Source organism: Tarenaya hassleriana, unplaced genomic scaffold (assembly GCF_000463585.1).
Source record: "Tarenaya hassleriana unplaced genomic scaffold, ASM46358v1 Cleome15, whole genome shotgun sequence".
Classification (NCBI taxonomy): domain Eukaryota; kingdom Viridiplantae; phylum Streptophyta; class Magnoliopsida; order Brassicales; family Cleomaceae; genus Tarenaya; species Tarenaya hassleriana.
In genome coordinates, this window is record NW_010964923.1 from 1,935,026 (window position 1) to 1,951,813 (window position 16,788).

Consider the following 16,788-nt stretch of genomic DNA (forward strand, 5'->3'; position numbering starts at 1 on the left):
AATCGATGAGTCATACCGAGTCATCGACCGAGTGAGTGAGGGTATTAAAATTTTTGAAATCGATGGGTCGTATCTATTTTATTAGTAAAATCAAAATGCATGAGAATGAACTACGAAACACCAAAAAGTTTAGTGCTACAATGCACTCAAGAATTAATAAATTGATAACATTCAAACAAATTCAACCAAATCACATGAAAAAAGAAGAAATAAATTCATTCTAATTAATTTGAGATTAGTTGAATTATGTGATTTTTCTATTCGTGAAAAAATTTACTCAAAATTCGGATATTAGAGAATCTAATCTAATGATATGAGATCAAATATAATTTTTTTAAAAAAATCTGAAATTAGAACTCGGATACAAATATAAATGTACGAGGCATATAAACTAACTGAAAAAAAAATTCGAGAAATAATTAATTTACAATTTTAGCCCTATACCGATCAAATCGAATTTAACCGAAAATCTCGGATACTCGACCGTGTCTATGTTCATGAACAATCTTCCTCCTCCTGATACTATGTTCAAACTCTTGACAGGTAAAGAAAAATCAAAACCTAAAGAATATATATATATATATATATATATATATATGAAAAAAAAAGCATTGAAACATTGAAGGGTAAGTCTTACATATCTTACTAATCATTTGATTAAAACATCATAAATTTAACGTTATAATCGATAAAATCAAAATGTGACCATACTATATTTCGGTCATATTGGTCACATGGTCACAAGGGTATGTCTTGAAGTAGAAGTAGCAAATTAAATGTATTTTTGATATAATGCCGGACTCAAGGTAAGCCAGCAAGAACTTCTTAGTGATAGTGACCCTTTTCTTTTATCCAACCATTCCAATACCCAGAGAAAGAGTTCTTGTCTTTGTAGACAAGTTCTCAACAATGATACCGGCTTCTGCGAGGTTTATGCGTACGGATCATCACCCGACGTTGCGAGCTCACTCACTCGCTCTTGCATCGCTGTTTTTCTTTTCGGCCCGGGAGTTGACTGCTAAGTCCTTTGATCACCATGGTCTCGTCTTTCCACACGAGCAGTCATCATCACCTGCGGAATCAGCTTGAGAAGACGTATCTAACCACATGCTAGAGATGACTGAAGCAATCAACTTGAACATCTTCCATCCTCAATCAGGCAAATCTGTTTTAACATCCTCAACTAATAAGTTACATTGTTATGCTGTGACTGAATTTGACACAGCAAAGATCCAGATGCGTTTTGAGTGGATCATGCAAAATGGTAAACTGTCAAAACTATCAGTGTAAATAACCGATTTCCATTCTCGGGCAAGAGAAAGTTCAGCATCTTTTCACTGTTTAACAAAAAAGTTAAGATAACGGACATCTTTCTACCGATTCAAATGCTCAATGCACTGCGAATATGGATAATAAAAGATTCTACCAGAGCATCAAAAGGAAAAGTAATCAGATGCTTACCGTATGAACATAGCTGGCTGTTCAGGTCTGCTTCAGGTTGAAGCCTGATGTGGGTTGAAGCCTGAAGGCCGAAAAAGCGATTCCTTTCAAGAAGCCACTGGTACTTCTACCATGTTTTTTGAAGGCTTGAGCTCACCCACATGTGCTGTTTCACCATCACTCGGGTTTTCCATAGCTACCTTCTTAAGGCGGTAGGCCTCCTTAGGCATCCCAGCCTTAAGAAGGCAAGACACCAAAGAATTCATTGTAATTTTATCAGGTGAACAACCCATTGACAGCATTTTGTGGAAAATGCTGATTGCTTCGAACATTTTCCCCTTCATGCAGTGCCCGATCATGAGAATCGTAAACGTAACTTTATCTGGGTTGCATTTCCTCATCTCCATCTCCGCCACAATCTCATTGGCCTCATTGATGTTACCGGATTTGCAGAATCCATCAATGACAGGGTTGAACATAAATGGTTTTGGAATGATATTCTTACAAGATAGCTCCCTCAGAAGTTCACTGGCCTCCTTTAACCTGTTCGCTTTACACAGTGCGTTGATAAGAATCGAATAGGTATAACCATTAGGGTCCAATCCTTTGGCACTCATTTCACCCCAGAGTTTCATACCTCGGTTCAGTTTTCCTGCTCGACAATATCCATCAATCAAGGAAGTGAAGGTCACAACATCCGGGCAACAGCCAAAAGCAATCATTTTTCCAAGAATGGATTCTGCAGAAGGCATTTCACCAGCTTTAACAAAACCATCGATAAGAACATTGAAAGTTATACAATTCGGGTTGATTCCCAAATCGATCATTTCAGCCAACAGAAGAAAGGCTTTTCGCATCTTTCCAACTTTGCAATACCCTGACATCATCGAGGTATATGTAACAACATTCGGGGAGCAATCACTTCTCGATTTGACTTCATCAAACACATCTTTTGCTCTGTTTAAGTCATCGGTATCGCACAATCCCTTGATGAGAGTATTGTAAGTGACTGTATCAGGGGAACAACCAAAACTTCCCATCTCACCGAAAAGCTCCATTGTTTTGCCCACTTCCCCTATTCGACACAAACCTCGCATCAGAATGTTGAACGTACAAGTATCAACACATAACCGAGATCTCGGATGTTCTTCGAATAACTTAACTGCTACCTCTACACGACCCAACCTAACCAAAGTATTCAACAAGCTGTTCATTACATAGGAAGTACCTTCAACCTCGTAAGACTGAACAAGCAATGTCTTGGCGAAATCAAGGTTGCCCTTTTCGGCGAATGACGGAACCAGAAACCCTAATAATCTACTATCGGGTGGAACCCCATCACTCCTCATACACTCGAGCGTCTTCCTGGCTAAATCATGAAATCCCGCGTTGCAAAGGGATCTAGCGAGCATGTTGTAAGTCCAAAACGAATGGAGAATATTCAGCTTAAACCTACTAAACTCCCAAAACCGAAAACTCAATTCAGGATTCTCCAGCTTCTTCACAACCTCGAAAGCGATGAAAGGATTCAAGTTCTTGCTCAGGAAACAGAAACAGCAATCGGAATCTTGAGCTCTGCACAAAAACAACGTAGACACGACCTTGACGAGCCAGGATTCAGGGGAATACATCATCACCTCTCTGGCGTTCTTCGGCAAAGGACGAGCTCGAGAGATTCCATGAGAATGCGTATGGAGATGGGAAATGGCGGTGGCGAACGAGGCTCGTATCATAACATTACCCAATGGATCAAAATCAAAGCTTTTCCGGAGGAAACAGCGAAGCGTTGAAGGATTTTCCCGGCTTGATTTTGGTCGACCTCGCCTCGTCTAGAATCCATGGAAGACAAGGGGTAAGCTGCTAAGAAACACTTCTGAATGAGGCAGAGGCTTTGGAAGTGTGTTTTCCCCTGACTTGATAATGAAAATGGGCTGGGCTTTAGAGTTTAGTAGTTGGCCCAAAAAAACTAAATATATATCCGAATTTTAGAAAAAAAAAACTTTTAACTATATTCATTTATCATCGTTCCAAATTCATTATAAAATACTATCATACTTTAAAACTTTGAGTAGAGGTGACCCAACCGAAAAAATCAATACAGTTTTCGAATTAAATCGTTAAAAAAATTACGAACGATTATATTTTTAAGAAATCGAATAATCGAATCGAATCAAATCGAATATTAAAATATCTGAAAAATAATATTTTATTGGTAGAATTTATAATTATTAATATGGAAATTGGTATGATTATTTTATTTGAGATATTGAAGCTATCAATCCAATTTTCGATAAAAATATATCTAGCGAAAAAGTTTGATAACTTGCTGAGTTAGAAAATCAATTATATAATGATTAATTTTAATTCAAACCAAGCAAAATTATTTGTATTTAAAATAATATTCTTGTCTTAAAATTTAGAATGTTTATCCTTATATCATCTTGAAATATGTTGGAATTACAATTTTAAATAGCTAAAGAAAACAAACGTGCAAAAAAACAATTTAATGTTCGGTTTAATTGGTTCAGACTTAGGGGTATCAATTGTGTCGGTGCGAGCCCGTATTCGATTATCGAGGGTTTTGAATTCAGGGTCGGATCGTACTGATCTCTTGAATTTTTTTTGTAATTTTATTTTTTTTATTAATTTTTTTAAAAATATCGAACTTTCAAGTCTATCCGAATCGGATCCACAACTGGATTCAAACCCGTTTCGAAAACCCAATTTTTTCGTATTGAAAAACTTAAACCCGAAATCTGCTATTTTTTCGGGTTTAACCGGACCCGAATTAGGATCTTGGATCTAAATTGACAGCCCTAAATGTATATATATATGTTTTATTTTTATGGAATATAGTTTCAAATGTCTCGATTTAGATGATAATTAAATGTCCTCACTGTTTGAACTTAAACCATAACTCGATCAATAATCAATTAACTTTCTTAATGACAAATTCCATTGAATTTTTGTTTAACGAAATCTTTCCTAACTACGGTTCTGTTATATATATATACGAGGGATAAATAAATAAATGAATAATATATTAGAAGTCAAATCTCAACTCCAATCTAAAAAAAAAAGGATTGAGAAGCAAAGAGAGGACCACCGTCGCTGTTAAACAGCTCTTCTGCCTGAATATATATTATCGTCATTATTTATTCCGGTTTGATGATGACAGCATAATAAAATACAACTATAATTTAATTATTGATCAATTTTTATATAATTAAAAAATAATCCAGCCGTAGGGAAATCAAACATTAAAATTTCCACCCATCAAAACCTTGAGCTAATTTTTTTCTTCATATAATAAGATAGTACAACCATTTTTGACTATTTCCAAGTTTATTTTACGTTGAAATCTTTTGAAGAAAAAACACAAACGCTCAAGTTAAAATTAAAAAAAAAATGAAATTTGTCAATTCCGATTTTAGTTTAGATAATAAAAATTAAATTGTTTTGGTGTCCGTTTAGTCAAAGATACTGAAATTAAAATAATTTCCATTAATAGGATAAATTTTAACATTTAGATACGTAAAACGGTTTGGAATATAAACGAAAACAAATGTTATTTCGAGATACCCAGATTCAAATCCTGGGAAAATTCTGTTCATTGCCGTCTCCCACCCACCGCAATCTGGGAAATTTTCTATTAGGAGATAGAAAAAGGCTAAAGCTTTACAGTTTCCTGGGAAAGCAAGCAGAATCCAGATTTTTTCTTTCCCTGAGCGTTTTGAATTCATTGCAATTCGAGGATAAACCTGAAAGAAATCGTCTTCGTCATTAAAGATAGCAAAAATCGAAGAAAACCTCGAGATGGGTCACCACCACCACCACCACCACCAAGACGGTGGCGATGGCGCCCCTCAGCGCGTGAAAAGCCCGAGATTCTCCGGTCCGATGACACGTCGCACTCATTCCTTCAAGAGCGGCGTTGCCGGAGCCGGTCCGAGCTCCGGAAGCGGCGGAGATGGCAGCCACTCGAAGAATGGGTCGCCTTCTGGTCTGAAAGTTCACCACGAGATCGATCTTTACCTGAACTCGCCCAGATCAGAGATCGGGTCTAATTCGGGTCCGGATCTGGGATCTGGGTTGGATTCAGTTCTCAACAGGAGAGTGGTGAGAGGTCTACTGAGGAAGCCGATGGGATCGGTGGTTTCGGGTTTAGGGTTGAGAGAGAAGAAGAAGCTAGGGCACTGGATGTTCGTTGCCTTTTGTGGCGTGTGCTTGTTTATGGGTGTTTTGAAGATTTGTGCCATTGGATGGTTTGGATCCGCCATTGATGGGACAGCTTCTGATCAGGTACTTTCCGACACAAATCTTGTATTTGTTGTCTGCTTTCGGAACCATCTCCAAGTTGTCACATTGAGAATTGAGGGGAATCATCAATCCAGAATCTGTGATTATATTCATATTTTGTGACCTAAACAATGATCTGAAGAAGTCATGATCTTTGTCTAAGAAATGAAGAACTCCTGATCTTTGGTACTTGCTGAGATGTTTAGCTTGATGCCAATGTTAACAATCAACTACTTGGAAGTCATGGGTTGTCCTAGCTCGGACATGTAGTTAATAAGCTTCTAGTGCTGAATCTGGGTGCATGTATTTGATGTAAATAGAGTTTTTAGCGTTTATCTTCTTGAATAGTGTGGCTACTTTGATGGAATATATGCATATGATATGCAGAAATCTACAGATTGAAGTTACCTTTCCTTACTCTTATGATATCCATCCCTTAGTATTAGTGATCAAGGAGGATTGAAATGTAGACACTTAACTGGAACTTCTTTATTTTCTTTCCCTTAGGAAATATCCAAATCCATCCATCGAATGAATCTGTTGGATCATAGCTCCCATGATTATGTGTTTAAGGATGAAGCAAGTAATGTTCAACGGAGTTTGGTTATGGTCGAATCAGGTGTGGTCAGTGATCAAAACAGAGTGGTCAAAGTAAGTCTCAGCTCTGAATACATTAGCTTACATTTCCACTGCTTTGTGACGGTTTTTTTAGCTCTCTACCATTATGATGTCTTATTAGAGATCCCTTCACCACTTTGTGAGATTTACTCTTCATTCAGTTCTCAGGTATCTGGGCGAAACCCGAGAGTGGGAATTTCACACAATGCATCAACAGTAAAAAGCATAACAAAAGTATGCCCTTTGCAAAATAACATCTTAGTAGCATTTTGCATTTGTTATAATTTGTTGTTGTCTGCAACAATTTTGCTTATTATAAGCTATATATGTATATATACACATATTCTCTGCAGAGTTAGATGCAAAGACGAACGGCTACCTTCTCATAAATGCTAACGGAGGCCTGAATCAGATGCGATTTGGGGTCTGGCTGTTGTGGCTTTTTCTTTCGTGTTTCGCCTTCTGTTTTATACATCAATAGTCTGATGCGATGAACCATTTTAGAGTGCAGATCTGTGATATGGTCGCGGTTGCTAAAATCATGAAGGCAACTCTTGTTCTTCCTTCACTTGATCACAGCTCTTATTGGGCAGATGATAGGTTAGAAGTTAGAACCTTATCTTTTTTCGGATGATTTTCTTCTCTTCCCTTCAATTTTCTTACATTTCATCTGAAAGAGAGTTTATAGAATTTGGTTGATTGATTACATATCTGCTCTTATCATTTGAAAAAACACCCGGGTATCGTAGATATCTAGGTTCTTCTATATGCAATAGCGTTATGGATAATCCTCGTTCAGATGTACATGATACTTTTCGTTCAGATTTTCGAGTAATTTTCTGCTCTTTAAGAAGGCAAGACACCAAAGAATTCATTGTAATTTTATCAGGTGAACAACCCATTGACAGCATTTTGTGGAAAATGCTGATTGCTTCGAACATTTTCCCCTTCATGCAGTGCCCGATCATGAGAATCGTAAACGTAACTTTATCTGGGTTGCATTTCCTCATCTCCATCTCCGCCACAATCTCATTGGCCTCATTGATGTTACCGGATTTGCAGAATCCATCAATGACAGGGTTGAACATAAATGGTTTTGGAATGATATTCTTACAAGATAGCTCCCTCAGAAGTTCACTGGCCTCCTTTAACCTGTTCGCTTTACACAGTGCGTTGATAAGAATCGAATAGGTATAACCATTAGGGTCCAATCCTTTGGCACTCATTTCACCCCAGAGTTTCATACCTCGGTTCAGTTTTCCTGCTCGACAATATCCATCAATCAAGGAAGTGAAGGTCACAACATCCGGGCAACAGCCAAAAGCAATCATTTTTCCAAGAATGGATTCTGCAGAAGGCATTTCACCAGCTTTAACAAAACCATCGATAAGAACATTGAAAGTTATACAATTCGGGTTGATTCCCAAATCGATCATTTCAGCCAACAGAAGAAAGGCTTTTCGCATCTTTCCAACTTTGCAATACCCTGACATCATCGAGGTATATGTAACAACAAGGCACTTCATCGAGGAGTTGAATGATGTCATTCACATTGTTGAGATGTTGCCGTCGGAATTTGCCCAAATCGAGCCTTTTGTCAAGACACCTATTTCATGGTCCAAGGTCAATATATTATATAGCCGATATTCGCTGCATAATGTGAAGCCAGCATCTTTCTTATATTGCTCGTATGTTCTATCGATTATGTGTTTTTTTATTTTGGTTTCTTCAGGTTAGTTACTATAAGACGGAGGTTCTCCCGCTATTGAAGCAACATAAAGTCATGTACTTTACTCACACTGACTCTCGACTCGCCAACAATGACCTGCCCAGTTCCATACAAAAGCTACGTTGCCATGTAAATTACAAGGCCTTGAAATACTCGGCTCCGATAGAGGAATTGGGGAATGTATTAGTTTCGAGGATGAGGCAGAATGGGAGTCCATATCTCGCTCTCCATTTAAGGCAAGTATCGATATTGCATCTCTGTCGAAATGTGGTGAAAATGTTTGAATCTTTATGTATATAGCCGATCTAAATATCGAACATGAACCTCTCCTCTCGTATAATTTTTGGATCTAAACTTACCAAGATTCGTTTTTTAAGGTACGAGAAGGATATGCTTGCTTTCACGGGCTGCAGCCATGGTTTGACTGCTGAAGAAGACGAAGAGCTACGCCAGATGCGATATGAGGTCAGCCATTGGAAGGAGAAGGAAATAAACGGGACGGAGAGAAGATTGCTCGGCGGTTGCCCGTTGTCTCCGAAGGAAACTTCCCTTCTTCTAAGGGCATTGGGTTTCCTGCCCAGCACTCGAGTTTACCTTGTAGCGGGCGAAGCTTACGGGAATGGAAGCATGGAATCGCTTAAGACCGACTTCCCCAACATTTTCTCGCATTCGAATCTCGCCACCGAAGAAGAACTGGCTCCGTTCAAGAATCACCAGAATATGCTGGCTGGCTTAGATTACATAGTAGCTCTTCAAAGTGATGTCTTTCTTTACACTTACGATGGAAACATGGCAAAGGCTGTTCAAGGTCACAGGCGGTTCGACAACTTCAAGAAAACGATAAACCCGGACAAGTAATTCACCTCTTTTTATTGCCTGCTCGATTTTTTTGTTCTGAAACCTTTTTTTGCGGATTTGGTGATCTCTTGTTTTCTCGATGCAGGATGCATTTTGTGAAACTCGTTGATGAATACGAAGAGGGGCGGATTTCTTGGAAGATATTCAGTTCGAAAGTGAAGAAACTGCACAATGATCGGGATGGAGCTCCGTATATGAGAGAGCCGGGGGAATTCCCAAAGCTCGAAGAGAGTTTCTACGCAAACCCTCTTCCCGGATGTATCTGCGAGACTTCACCCGAATGGTAGTAGCAAGCTGACGGATATAATCATCGAGGTGATGCGGGTAGTTTCTCGGGCACAGTCAAGGGTTCACCGATACACGAAACAACCAGCGGTTCCGATTCCGAAGCTCGAGATTTGACGGAATGGTTCCGAAGATGCCACGAATCCAGCATCTTGCTGATATTTATAGGTTCACGAAGTATCATAGTCAAGAATGATAGTTCTGCATAGCTCGTACTGCGAGTTCATCCCCGGATATCCGAGATCTCTCCCCTTCGGTCACCCGATGCGGATTCCCGAAAATGGGTACACAAAGAAAGGATTCAATTCTTGTAATCTCTGAAGTTTTTGTCGAAACAACAGGTTTCATTACACTGCTATTAGTTGATTATTGTCGTTTTACATTCATCAATAACACTGAAATGCATTCCGTACAGAAAATCTCCCGTCTCATATACATATTCCACCAGAAAATCGGAGTTTGGGGACGAGTCGGGGTCGCTCTCTACGGTTTGGTAGGGATGTCAATTTTGCTCCGAGGTCCGAAGTGCGGTACGCCCAGTCCTAAAAATAACGGGTTTCAGATCGAGATATTTAGATCCGAAAATTTTTGAACTTTCGAATCGGGTTCAGATTGGACTTTGGATCGACCCAAAAGACCGATTTTTTTTTAAATATTAATTTCAAAGAGTAAATTTAGTGGATCGGCCTAATCCGAACCCAAACCAGTATCTATAGGGTCGGGATTCGGGTTTGATGATCTAGATTCGAATCGCATATACCATAAGATATAAACAAAGTTTATGTAGGTTTATATCAATATTAGAAAACGTTTAATGTATATTTTAGTAAAAGTTTCACATATATAAAATTTTTTGAAAGTTCATGTTTTTTCAAGTTATTGCCGCTAAAAATTATGCACTTGTGCTAAGAGATAATTATGTTTATGTTTATCATCCTCTCAAACTTTTTCGGGATCCTATTCATTTTATAAAATTTAACTAATTAAAATTATTATTATCAAAATTATTTAATAATATAAAAGTATGAATCTATATAATAAAAATATTAATAATTATTATTTAATGAATTTAAAAATTAATAGTCTATATAATAAAAATTATTTAATGATAATAAGTATCTTTGTAATATTTTTATGTATTATAATGGTGATAATAATAAATTTTAAAAAAATCTATAAATTTAGAGTTGTTATCATAAATATAATTGATTTTCAATTTTAAAAAATCTTTTAATTTATTATTGATATGTTTTGGAAATTATAAAAAAAAAAAGATTAATAACAAGTTAATGACAAAAGTAAAAGATCCCTCCCCTTCGGAAACTCAACGCGGATTCCAAAATATGGGTACACTGAGAAACAATTCAATGAATCTTACGGTTATCAAATGACGCTAAAACGTCAGAGTCGGGATAAGGGCCGATGGTTCGCAGTCTCCTTCCCGAGGGACGGATAATCCGTATAGCCTACGATCGGGTCGTGGGTGTAAAACGTTTTCCGGTCATACCTATTCAGCTTTCCGTTAACCTTAAACCGCGAAACCAGATCCGGATTCGAGATAAACATCCTTCCGTACGAGATCAAGTCCGCATCGCCTTGTCGAATAGCTTCCATGCCGACTTCTCGGGTGAACCCTCCGCTGTACATGACAGTACCGTTATACTTCTTCCTCAACGTCCTTATCACCTCGGCATTTTCTTCATCTTCCTTCTCGGAGTTGTTTTTCCGGTAGGCACGGTAGCGGGGATGCGTCACGTGTAGATAAGCTAGCTTCGACCCGTTGTTTTCTTGAATCTTGTTAAACCGATCGACGATTTCTAGTCCGAGGGCTAGTGGATCGCTATCGGATGCATCGTTATGATCGATAACCGGAGATATCCTCACCGCGACTCGGTCAACTCCAACGACTGAAACCACTGCTTGAACTACCTGCATTTCGATCGTTTTTCGTTTAGACTTTACACTTTAGGGTTTAGGGTTTGATCGTAGAGGCCGTGGACCCTTTAATTGTTACCTGGAACAACAATTTGCAACGGTTCGGAATGGAGCCGCCGTATTCATCGGTTCGATCATTGATACCGTCCTTCAAGAACTGGTCAATGAGATAACCATGAGCTGCGTGGATCTCGACCCCGTCGAAACCCGCCCGGATGGCGTTAATGGCCGCCCTGCGGTACCACTCCACGACCCGAGGGATCTCGGAAGTTTCTAGAGCTCGAGGTTCCTTGTAACTCCCGTACGAACCGTCAGGCAGGAGAGGTGTCCACCTATTTGAAATCGCCTTGTTGGTGGACGAGATAGGCGCGCCTCCTCCGGGTTGGTACACTATATTATATCATCATTGTAAGAATATTGAATGTATATATGTGTGTGTATATATATATTTGAATATTTGGACCGACCAATCTTATAGTATGCTGACCTGGATGAGAGGCTCGGCCAACGTGCCATAGTTGGCAAAAGAAGACGCTTCCTTGGCGATGAACTGCGTCCACGACCTTCTTCCATGCCTCTACTTGTTCGTCGTTGTAGATTCCAGGAATATGCGGCAATCTGAATGGCCGTTAATAAAATAATATAAATATGATTTTCCAAATGTGGAAAATAATATAGTTGATACAAACGAGACCATTGGTTGCAGTACTAGGATTATTTTTTTTATGACATGTTGTTAATATTTAAATTTTTTATTTATAGGTTTAGTAGGATTACATTTTATTTTTTTTATCTATGAGTTTATTATTAGGGCAAATCGTATATTACTATACAAATTTATAAAATTTTAAACTTTCTAAATAAATAGGTGAAATCTTTTTAATTTTTATATTAAACCTCGCACCTTTTAAAAATAATGAAAATAAATCATATAATTTTAAATTATTCTCAAAAATCATTATAAAATTAAATCTTAAATTTTTAAAGATTCTCAAATACCATCATGATATGGTGTTTTAAAAAAATAATTTAAATTCCGATAACGTATAAATTAAGAAGAACTTGTATATTTGTTTATAAATTTTAAAATTATATGTATTTATCTAGATTTTTTTTATAAATTCGTGTATTAATATGCGATTTTCTCTTTTCCGTAATGACATGTTATTTGTTATTTTTCATGTATTGATATTGAAAAACAAGCCATACTATGTTATTAGAAAAATACCCAACAGCGCCAGGAGCGATCATGGCGCCTTCGGAAATGAGGAAACCGCCGGGAGTGGCGCGTTGGGTGTAATACTCAGCCAACGCCGCGTTCGGAACGCCCCCCAGCGCCCTGCACCTCACCATCGGCGCCAACACCACCCTGCAAACGCAAACGCAAACGCCAAACGCACAGACCACGATTTGAGAATAGCAATAACACACACACACACACATATACATACATAATCAGAGTCAAACTGACCTGTGGGAGAGATCGAATCTGCCCATCTTGTACGGAGAGAAGAGTGCGTTCGTTGCGGTGGAGTTTCCCTTCTCCGCCGACATTAGCTCCGCCATCTCTCCGCCGTGTCCGTACGCCGTCGATTTGATGAGAGAGAGAAAGAAGTTTATTATGGTGTTTAGGTGTACGGAACGATTTGGAAATATTTTGGAAGAAGAAAGTTTGAATTTTTTTTTCTTCTTGATTTCTCTCTTGAAATTTTCTTGATTCAAACTTGTTACAAACCACACCTATTTATACTGCAAATTCATATATAATTTTCAACTAGCACATTCAATTTTCATATGCTTACCTTATTTCTATCTCTGACTACTTTATTCTTCACATTTCTAATTACCTTATATATTATTCACATTTATAATTATCACATATTTATCTAATTACCATGCATATTTTTATCACATTCTTTACCTGATTACCGTACATACTTTTTTAAACCTAATTATCACATGTTTACCTAATTACCATACATATTCTTCCCATTTCTAACACATCAAACCACATTTTTATCACATGTTTACCTAATCGCCATAAAATTCACATACTAATAATCGCATTTGTAACAACCGTATCAAATTCAAACACTTATAATTTAATTTATTTTGCCATAATTAAATTTCCTTATTAAACTTCAACATGGAGATTTGTGGACGTATTTGGATGAAAAAGCAATGCAGCCTAAGACCTAAGACCGAAGACTGTGGTCGTTGAAGAATAATAACAGACCATTGTGATATATTATAATTAATTAGTACCTCTTTTAGAAAATAATTAATTAGTATGTTTACTGTATCATATTAAATCTTTTATGAAGTTTCGCGCGTTTTGATGTTCAATAAAATACAATTGAGCGTTTTATTTTTTTAATATACTCTCTGGTTTTGGATTTTCAAGTAATCAATCGTATCATTTACCTGCTTTTTTATATATATAATAATTGATTATTGGTTTTGATTACCATTATACCAATGTTTTATATCCAATGTCACAATAATTATTCATTCTAAAAAAAAATATTTTTATATTTCATTCATATTTTATAAGTTTAAATATTTTCGATGGTTTTGCATTATTATTATTTATTTATTTTTGGATTTTGTGTTTCACCGGGTATTATATAAAAAATATCATTATTTTGCTATCTTGACTTCATCACATCTCATTCTCTAACTGTGACCATGTGATCCAAAATATAGTGTGGTCACATTTTGATTTTATTGATTATAATGTTAAATTTATGGTGATCACACTAATACATTATGTTCATATCTTATATATATCGCTAATCATTTGATTAAAACATCATAAATTTAATGTTATGAGCAATGAGATCAATATGTGACCGTACTATATTTTGGGTTATATAGGTCACATCGTCACAGATGGAGAAGAGTATGTGTTGAAGTCAAAATAACAAAAAAAATGTATTTTTGTTAATGCCCCGTTTCACCGTCATGGTATCCATAATATAAAATCGATGTTTTTTTATTAATGATTGCATAATACAACTTACCCTTAATAAAAGGAAAAATAAAAACAAATGTATTCATACAAAAACAATTCCATGTAAAATTTAATTTTTGTAGTAAAAAATGTTGTGCACTTAAATAAATAAATAAGATGGTTATCGATTAGAAGATGGACTTTTAGAAACCGAAGCCCAACCTAATTTGCTTGTCCGAAATCTACATCCAAAATTTGATTAGTTTTTTCATTTAATTTAATTTATAAAAGTTTCAAATCACTTTTCAAATACATACAAAAATAAATATTTGTCTAAACCAAAATATTAAGAATATTATTCATTGGTTCAATTAATATTTATTCTAGATGGATAATACCGGATAAAATTTTGAGGTTTAATAAAGATAATTTTTTTAATAAAATATTTTTAAGATTTATTATGTAAAACTGGTAATTTGTAGTTTAGAATGATCTTCTTTTTCTTTTTGTTGTCTAGAATATGATATTTATTAGTTTACATATGTTTTAGTATAATCTACGATATGATATCCGTATTGATTCATTTAATCATTCAATGTATACATTTCGTTAAATATATTTTCATATTATATATTTATATCTTATATCAAGATCTTTAGATCTCTAATCAATTTTATGTGTGAAATAATAGAGATGATTATTGCATACGTATCATAATCATTAGTACGTGTTTGTAACAACGTACTAGAGACCCGTATGAGATTGTAATTTCAACATGAGTCATGATTTGAATCTTATGTGATGGTTTGCTTTACACCTTTCGTATCAATTTAATTTTCTATAAATAAAGAGATATTATTTTTATTTTTAACATACTAAAATAAAATAAAAAAACTTCCTATAAAAAAAATAATATTCTCTTACCTTCTTTGTGACAAAGTTGAACTTTACGTTCAACGAGGCACCGTAATTTGAATTATCACTGTTGCGTTCAATGATGCACCGTAATTTAAATTACCACTGTTTAGATGAGGTAAGCTTGTCCTATAAAGTTATATTTCATTTAATCGAGTACCAAGCGAAAAATAATTTTCTTAATTAAACATGGTTTATCATGAGTTTGAATATTTTTTTTCCTAAAAATTTAGTTTTAAAATTAAGTTTTTCTAGTAATATTGTTTCTTTCATAACTTTTTACACCGTTATAAAAATTGTATTTTTCTGTTTATTCGTGTGTATTGAAATTATCTTTCTAATGGTATATAAAATTCATAATTTAGTTATGTATTACGAAAATTATTGAGCTCAAAGTTTTGGTAAGAAATTGAAATAATAATCGCATACTAAGTAATTTGAGATATAAAATAACATGACCAACACTGAAATAGATTCATTGAGAATATCTCCAAACTCTTCTGCAGATTCCATCAAAAAATCGAAGTTTGGGGACTCAAAGACGGGATAAAGGTTGATGGTTTGCTTTCTCCTTCCCAAGGAATGGATAATCTGTGTAGCCTACGATCGGATCATGGGTGTAAAACGTTTTCCGATCATACTTGTTGAGCTTCCCATTGATCTTAAACCGCAAAACCAAATCCGGATTCGAGATAAACAACCTTCCGTACGAGATCAAGTCCGCATCGCCTTGTCGAATAGCCTCCATTCCGAGTTCTCGGGTGAACCCTCCGCTTGACATGAAAGTGCCGTTATACTTCCTCCTCAATGCCCTTATCATCTCAACGCCTTCTTCCTCTCCCATCCCTTGCTTTTTCGATGCGTTTTTTTGGTAGGCATGGTAACGGGGAAGCGTCACGTGCAGGTAAGCTAGCTTCGAGCCGTTGCTTTCTTGAAACTTGTTTAACCGATCAACGATTTCTAGCCCGAGGGCTAATGGATTGGATTCAATTGCATCAAGATGATCGATAGCCGGAGATATCCTCACCGCGACTCGGTCGGCTCCAATGGATGAAACCACGGCTTGAACTACCTGCATTTCGGCCCGAGTTAATTTTCCATTTAGAGTTTAATGTCTACGGTTTGATATCTCGAAGAGGTCGGGACCCTTGTTACCTGCATCAGGAATTTGCAACGATTCGCAATGGAACCACCGTATTCATCGGTTCGATCATTGATACCGTCCTTCATGAACTGGTCGATGAGATAACCATGACCTCCGTGGATCTCGACCCCGTCGAAACCTGCTCGGATGCTGTTAATGGCTGCAATGCGGTAACACTCCACGACCCGAGGGATCTCGGAAGCTTCTAGAGCTCGAGGTTTCGGGTATTTCCCGTACGAACCATCGGGCAAGAGAGGTCCCCACGTACTTGAAATCGGCATGGTGGTGGACGAGATAGGCGCACCTCCTCCGGGTTGGTACACTATATTATTTCATCATTTTATGAGTGTGTGTGTGTGTATATATATATATATATGAATATTTGGACCGACTAATCTTATTGTATACGGACCTGTATGAGAGGCTCGGCCAGCGTGCCATAGTTGACAAAAGAAGACGCTTCCTTGGCGATGAACGCCGTCCACGACCTTCTTCCATGCTTCTACTTGTTCGTCGTTGTAAATTCCAGGAATATGCGGATATCTGAATCGTCATTACACCGTTTTTTATGAACCTCATATATATATATATATATATATATATATATATATA

At 36.7% G+C, this 16,788-nt stretch overlaps 4 protein-coding genes across 6 annotated transcripts in view; 1 reads left to right on the top strand and 3 right to left on the bottom strand.

The window, feature by feature from the left end:
* Positions 1-719: 719 nt before the first annotated feature.
* On the bottom strand, positions 720-3,298 carry LOC104808885 (pentatricopeptide repeat-containing protein At2g06000-like). Of its 3 annotated transcripts, XM_010534721.1 has the most exons (3): positions 2,669-3,298; positions 1,462-2,515; positions 720-1,165 (listed from the first exon to the last, which is right to left on the bottom strand). In XM_010534721.1, the coding sequence occupies exons 1-2, from the start codon at positions 3,171-3,173 to the stop codon at positions 1,548-1,550; spliced, it is 1,473 nt and encodes a 490-aa protein (XP_010533023.1). In that variant the 5' UTR covers positions 3,174-3,298; the 3' UTR covers positions 720-1,165; positions 1,462-1,547. The 3 variants fall into 3 exon arrangements, with proteins under 3 accessions (XP_010533023.1, XP_010533022.1, XP_010533021.1); XM_010534720.1 differs by having other exon boundaries at positions 720-1,072; positions 1,462-3,298; XM_010534719.1 differs by having other exon boundaries at positions 1,462-3,298.
* A 1,711-nt stretch (positions 3,299-5,009) lies between these two features.
* LOC104808884 (uncharacterized protein At1g04910) lies at positions 5,010-9,634 on the top strand. The gene is made up of 9 exons (XM_010534718.1): positions 5,010-5,742; positions 6,247-6,390; positions 6,519-6,591; positions 6,711-6,781; positions 6,869-6,964; positions 7,858-7,980; positions 8,090-8,322; positions 8,464-8,940; positions 9,030-9,634. Exons 1-9 carry the CDS (start codon positions 5,257-5,259, stop codon positions 9,229-9,231), a joined length of 1,905 nt encoding a protein of 634 aa, XP_010533020.1. The 5' UTR covers positions 5,010-5,256; the 3' UTR covers positions 9,232-9,634.
* An 892-nt stretch (positions 9,635-10,526) lies between these two features.
* On the bottom strand, positions 10,527-12,858 carry LOC104808886 (12-oxophytodienoate reductase 3-like). Its single transcript, XM_010534722.2, has 5 exons — positions 12,636-12,858; positions 12,393-12,533; positions 11,652-11,782; positions 11,244-11,554; positions 10,527-11,158 (listed from the first exon to the last, which is right to left on the bottom strand). Exons 1-5 carry the CDS (start codon positions 12,728-12,730, stop codon positions 10,631-10,633), a joined length of 1,206 nt encoding a protein of 401 aa, XP_010533024.1. The 5' UTR covers positions 12,731-12,858; the 3' UTR covers positions 10,527-10,630.
* Positions 12,859-15,438: 2,580 nt separating this feature from the next.
* The window catches only part of LOC104808887 (12-oxophytodienoate reductase 3-like), a 2,129-nt gene continuing 779 nt past the window's right edge, over positions 15,439-16,788 (bottom strand). The window contains exons 3-5 of the mRNA XM_010534723.2: positions 16,589-16,719; positions 16,188-16,498; positions 15,439-16,104 (exon numbers count right to left, since the gene is read on the bottom strand). Coding sequence (XP_010533025.1) covers positions 15,568-16,104; positions 16,188-16,498; positions 16,589-16,719 — 979 coding nt within the window. The 3' untranslated portion in view covers positions 15,439-15,567. The remainder of the gene's footprint in view (positions 16,105-16,187; positions 16,499-16,588; positions 16,720-16,788) is intronic.

Coding starts and splice junctions, on each gene's coding strand:
- LOC104808884 (XM_010534718.1), top strand. CDS start 5,257: ATGGGTCACCACCACCACCACCACCACCAAGACGGTGGCGATGGCGCC. Junction 5,743..6,246: donor ATGGGACAGCTTCTGATCAG/GTACTTTCCGAC, acceptor TCTTTCCCTTAG/GAAATATCCAAATCCATCCA. Junction 8,941..9,029: donor AAAACGATAAACCCGGACAA/GTAATTCACCTC, acceptor TTCTCGATGCAG/GATGCATTTTGTGAAACTCG.
- LOC104808885 (XM_010534720.1), bottom strand. CDS start 3,173: ATGATACGAGCCTCGTTCGCCACCGCCATTTCCCATCTCCATACGCAT.
- LOC104808886 (XM_010534722.2), bottom strand. CDS start 12,730: ATGGCGGAGCTAATGTCGGCGGAGAAGGGAAACTCCACCGCAACGAAC. Junction 11,555..11,651: donor TGGCCGAGCCTCTCATCCAG/GTCAGCATACTA, acceptor GATATAATATAG/TGTACCAACCCGGAGGAGGC. Junction 11,159..11,243: donor GTTGCAAATTGTTGTTCCAG/GTAACAATTAAA, acceptor ATCGAAATGCAG/GTAGTTCAAGCAGTGGTTTC.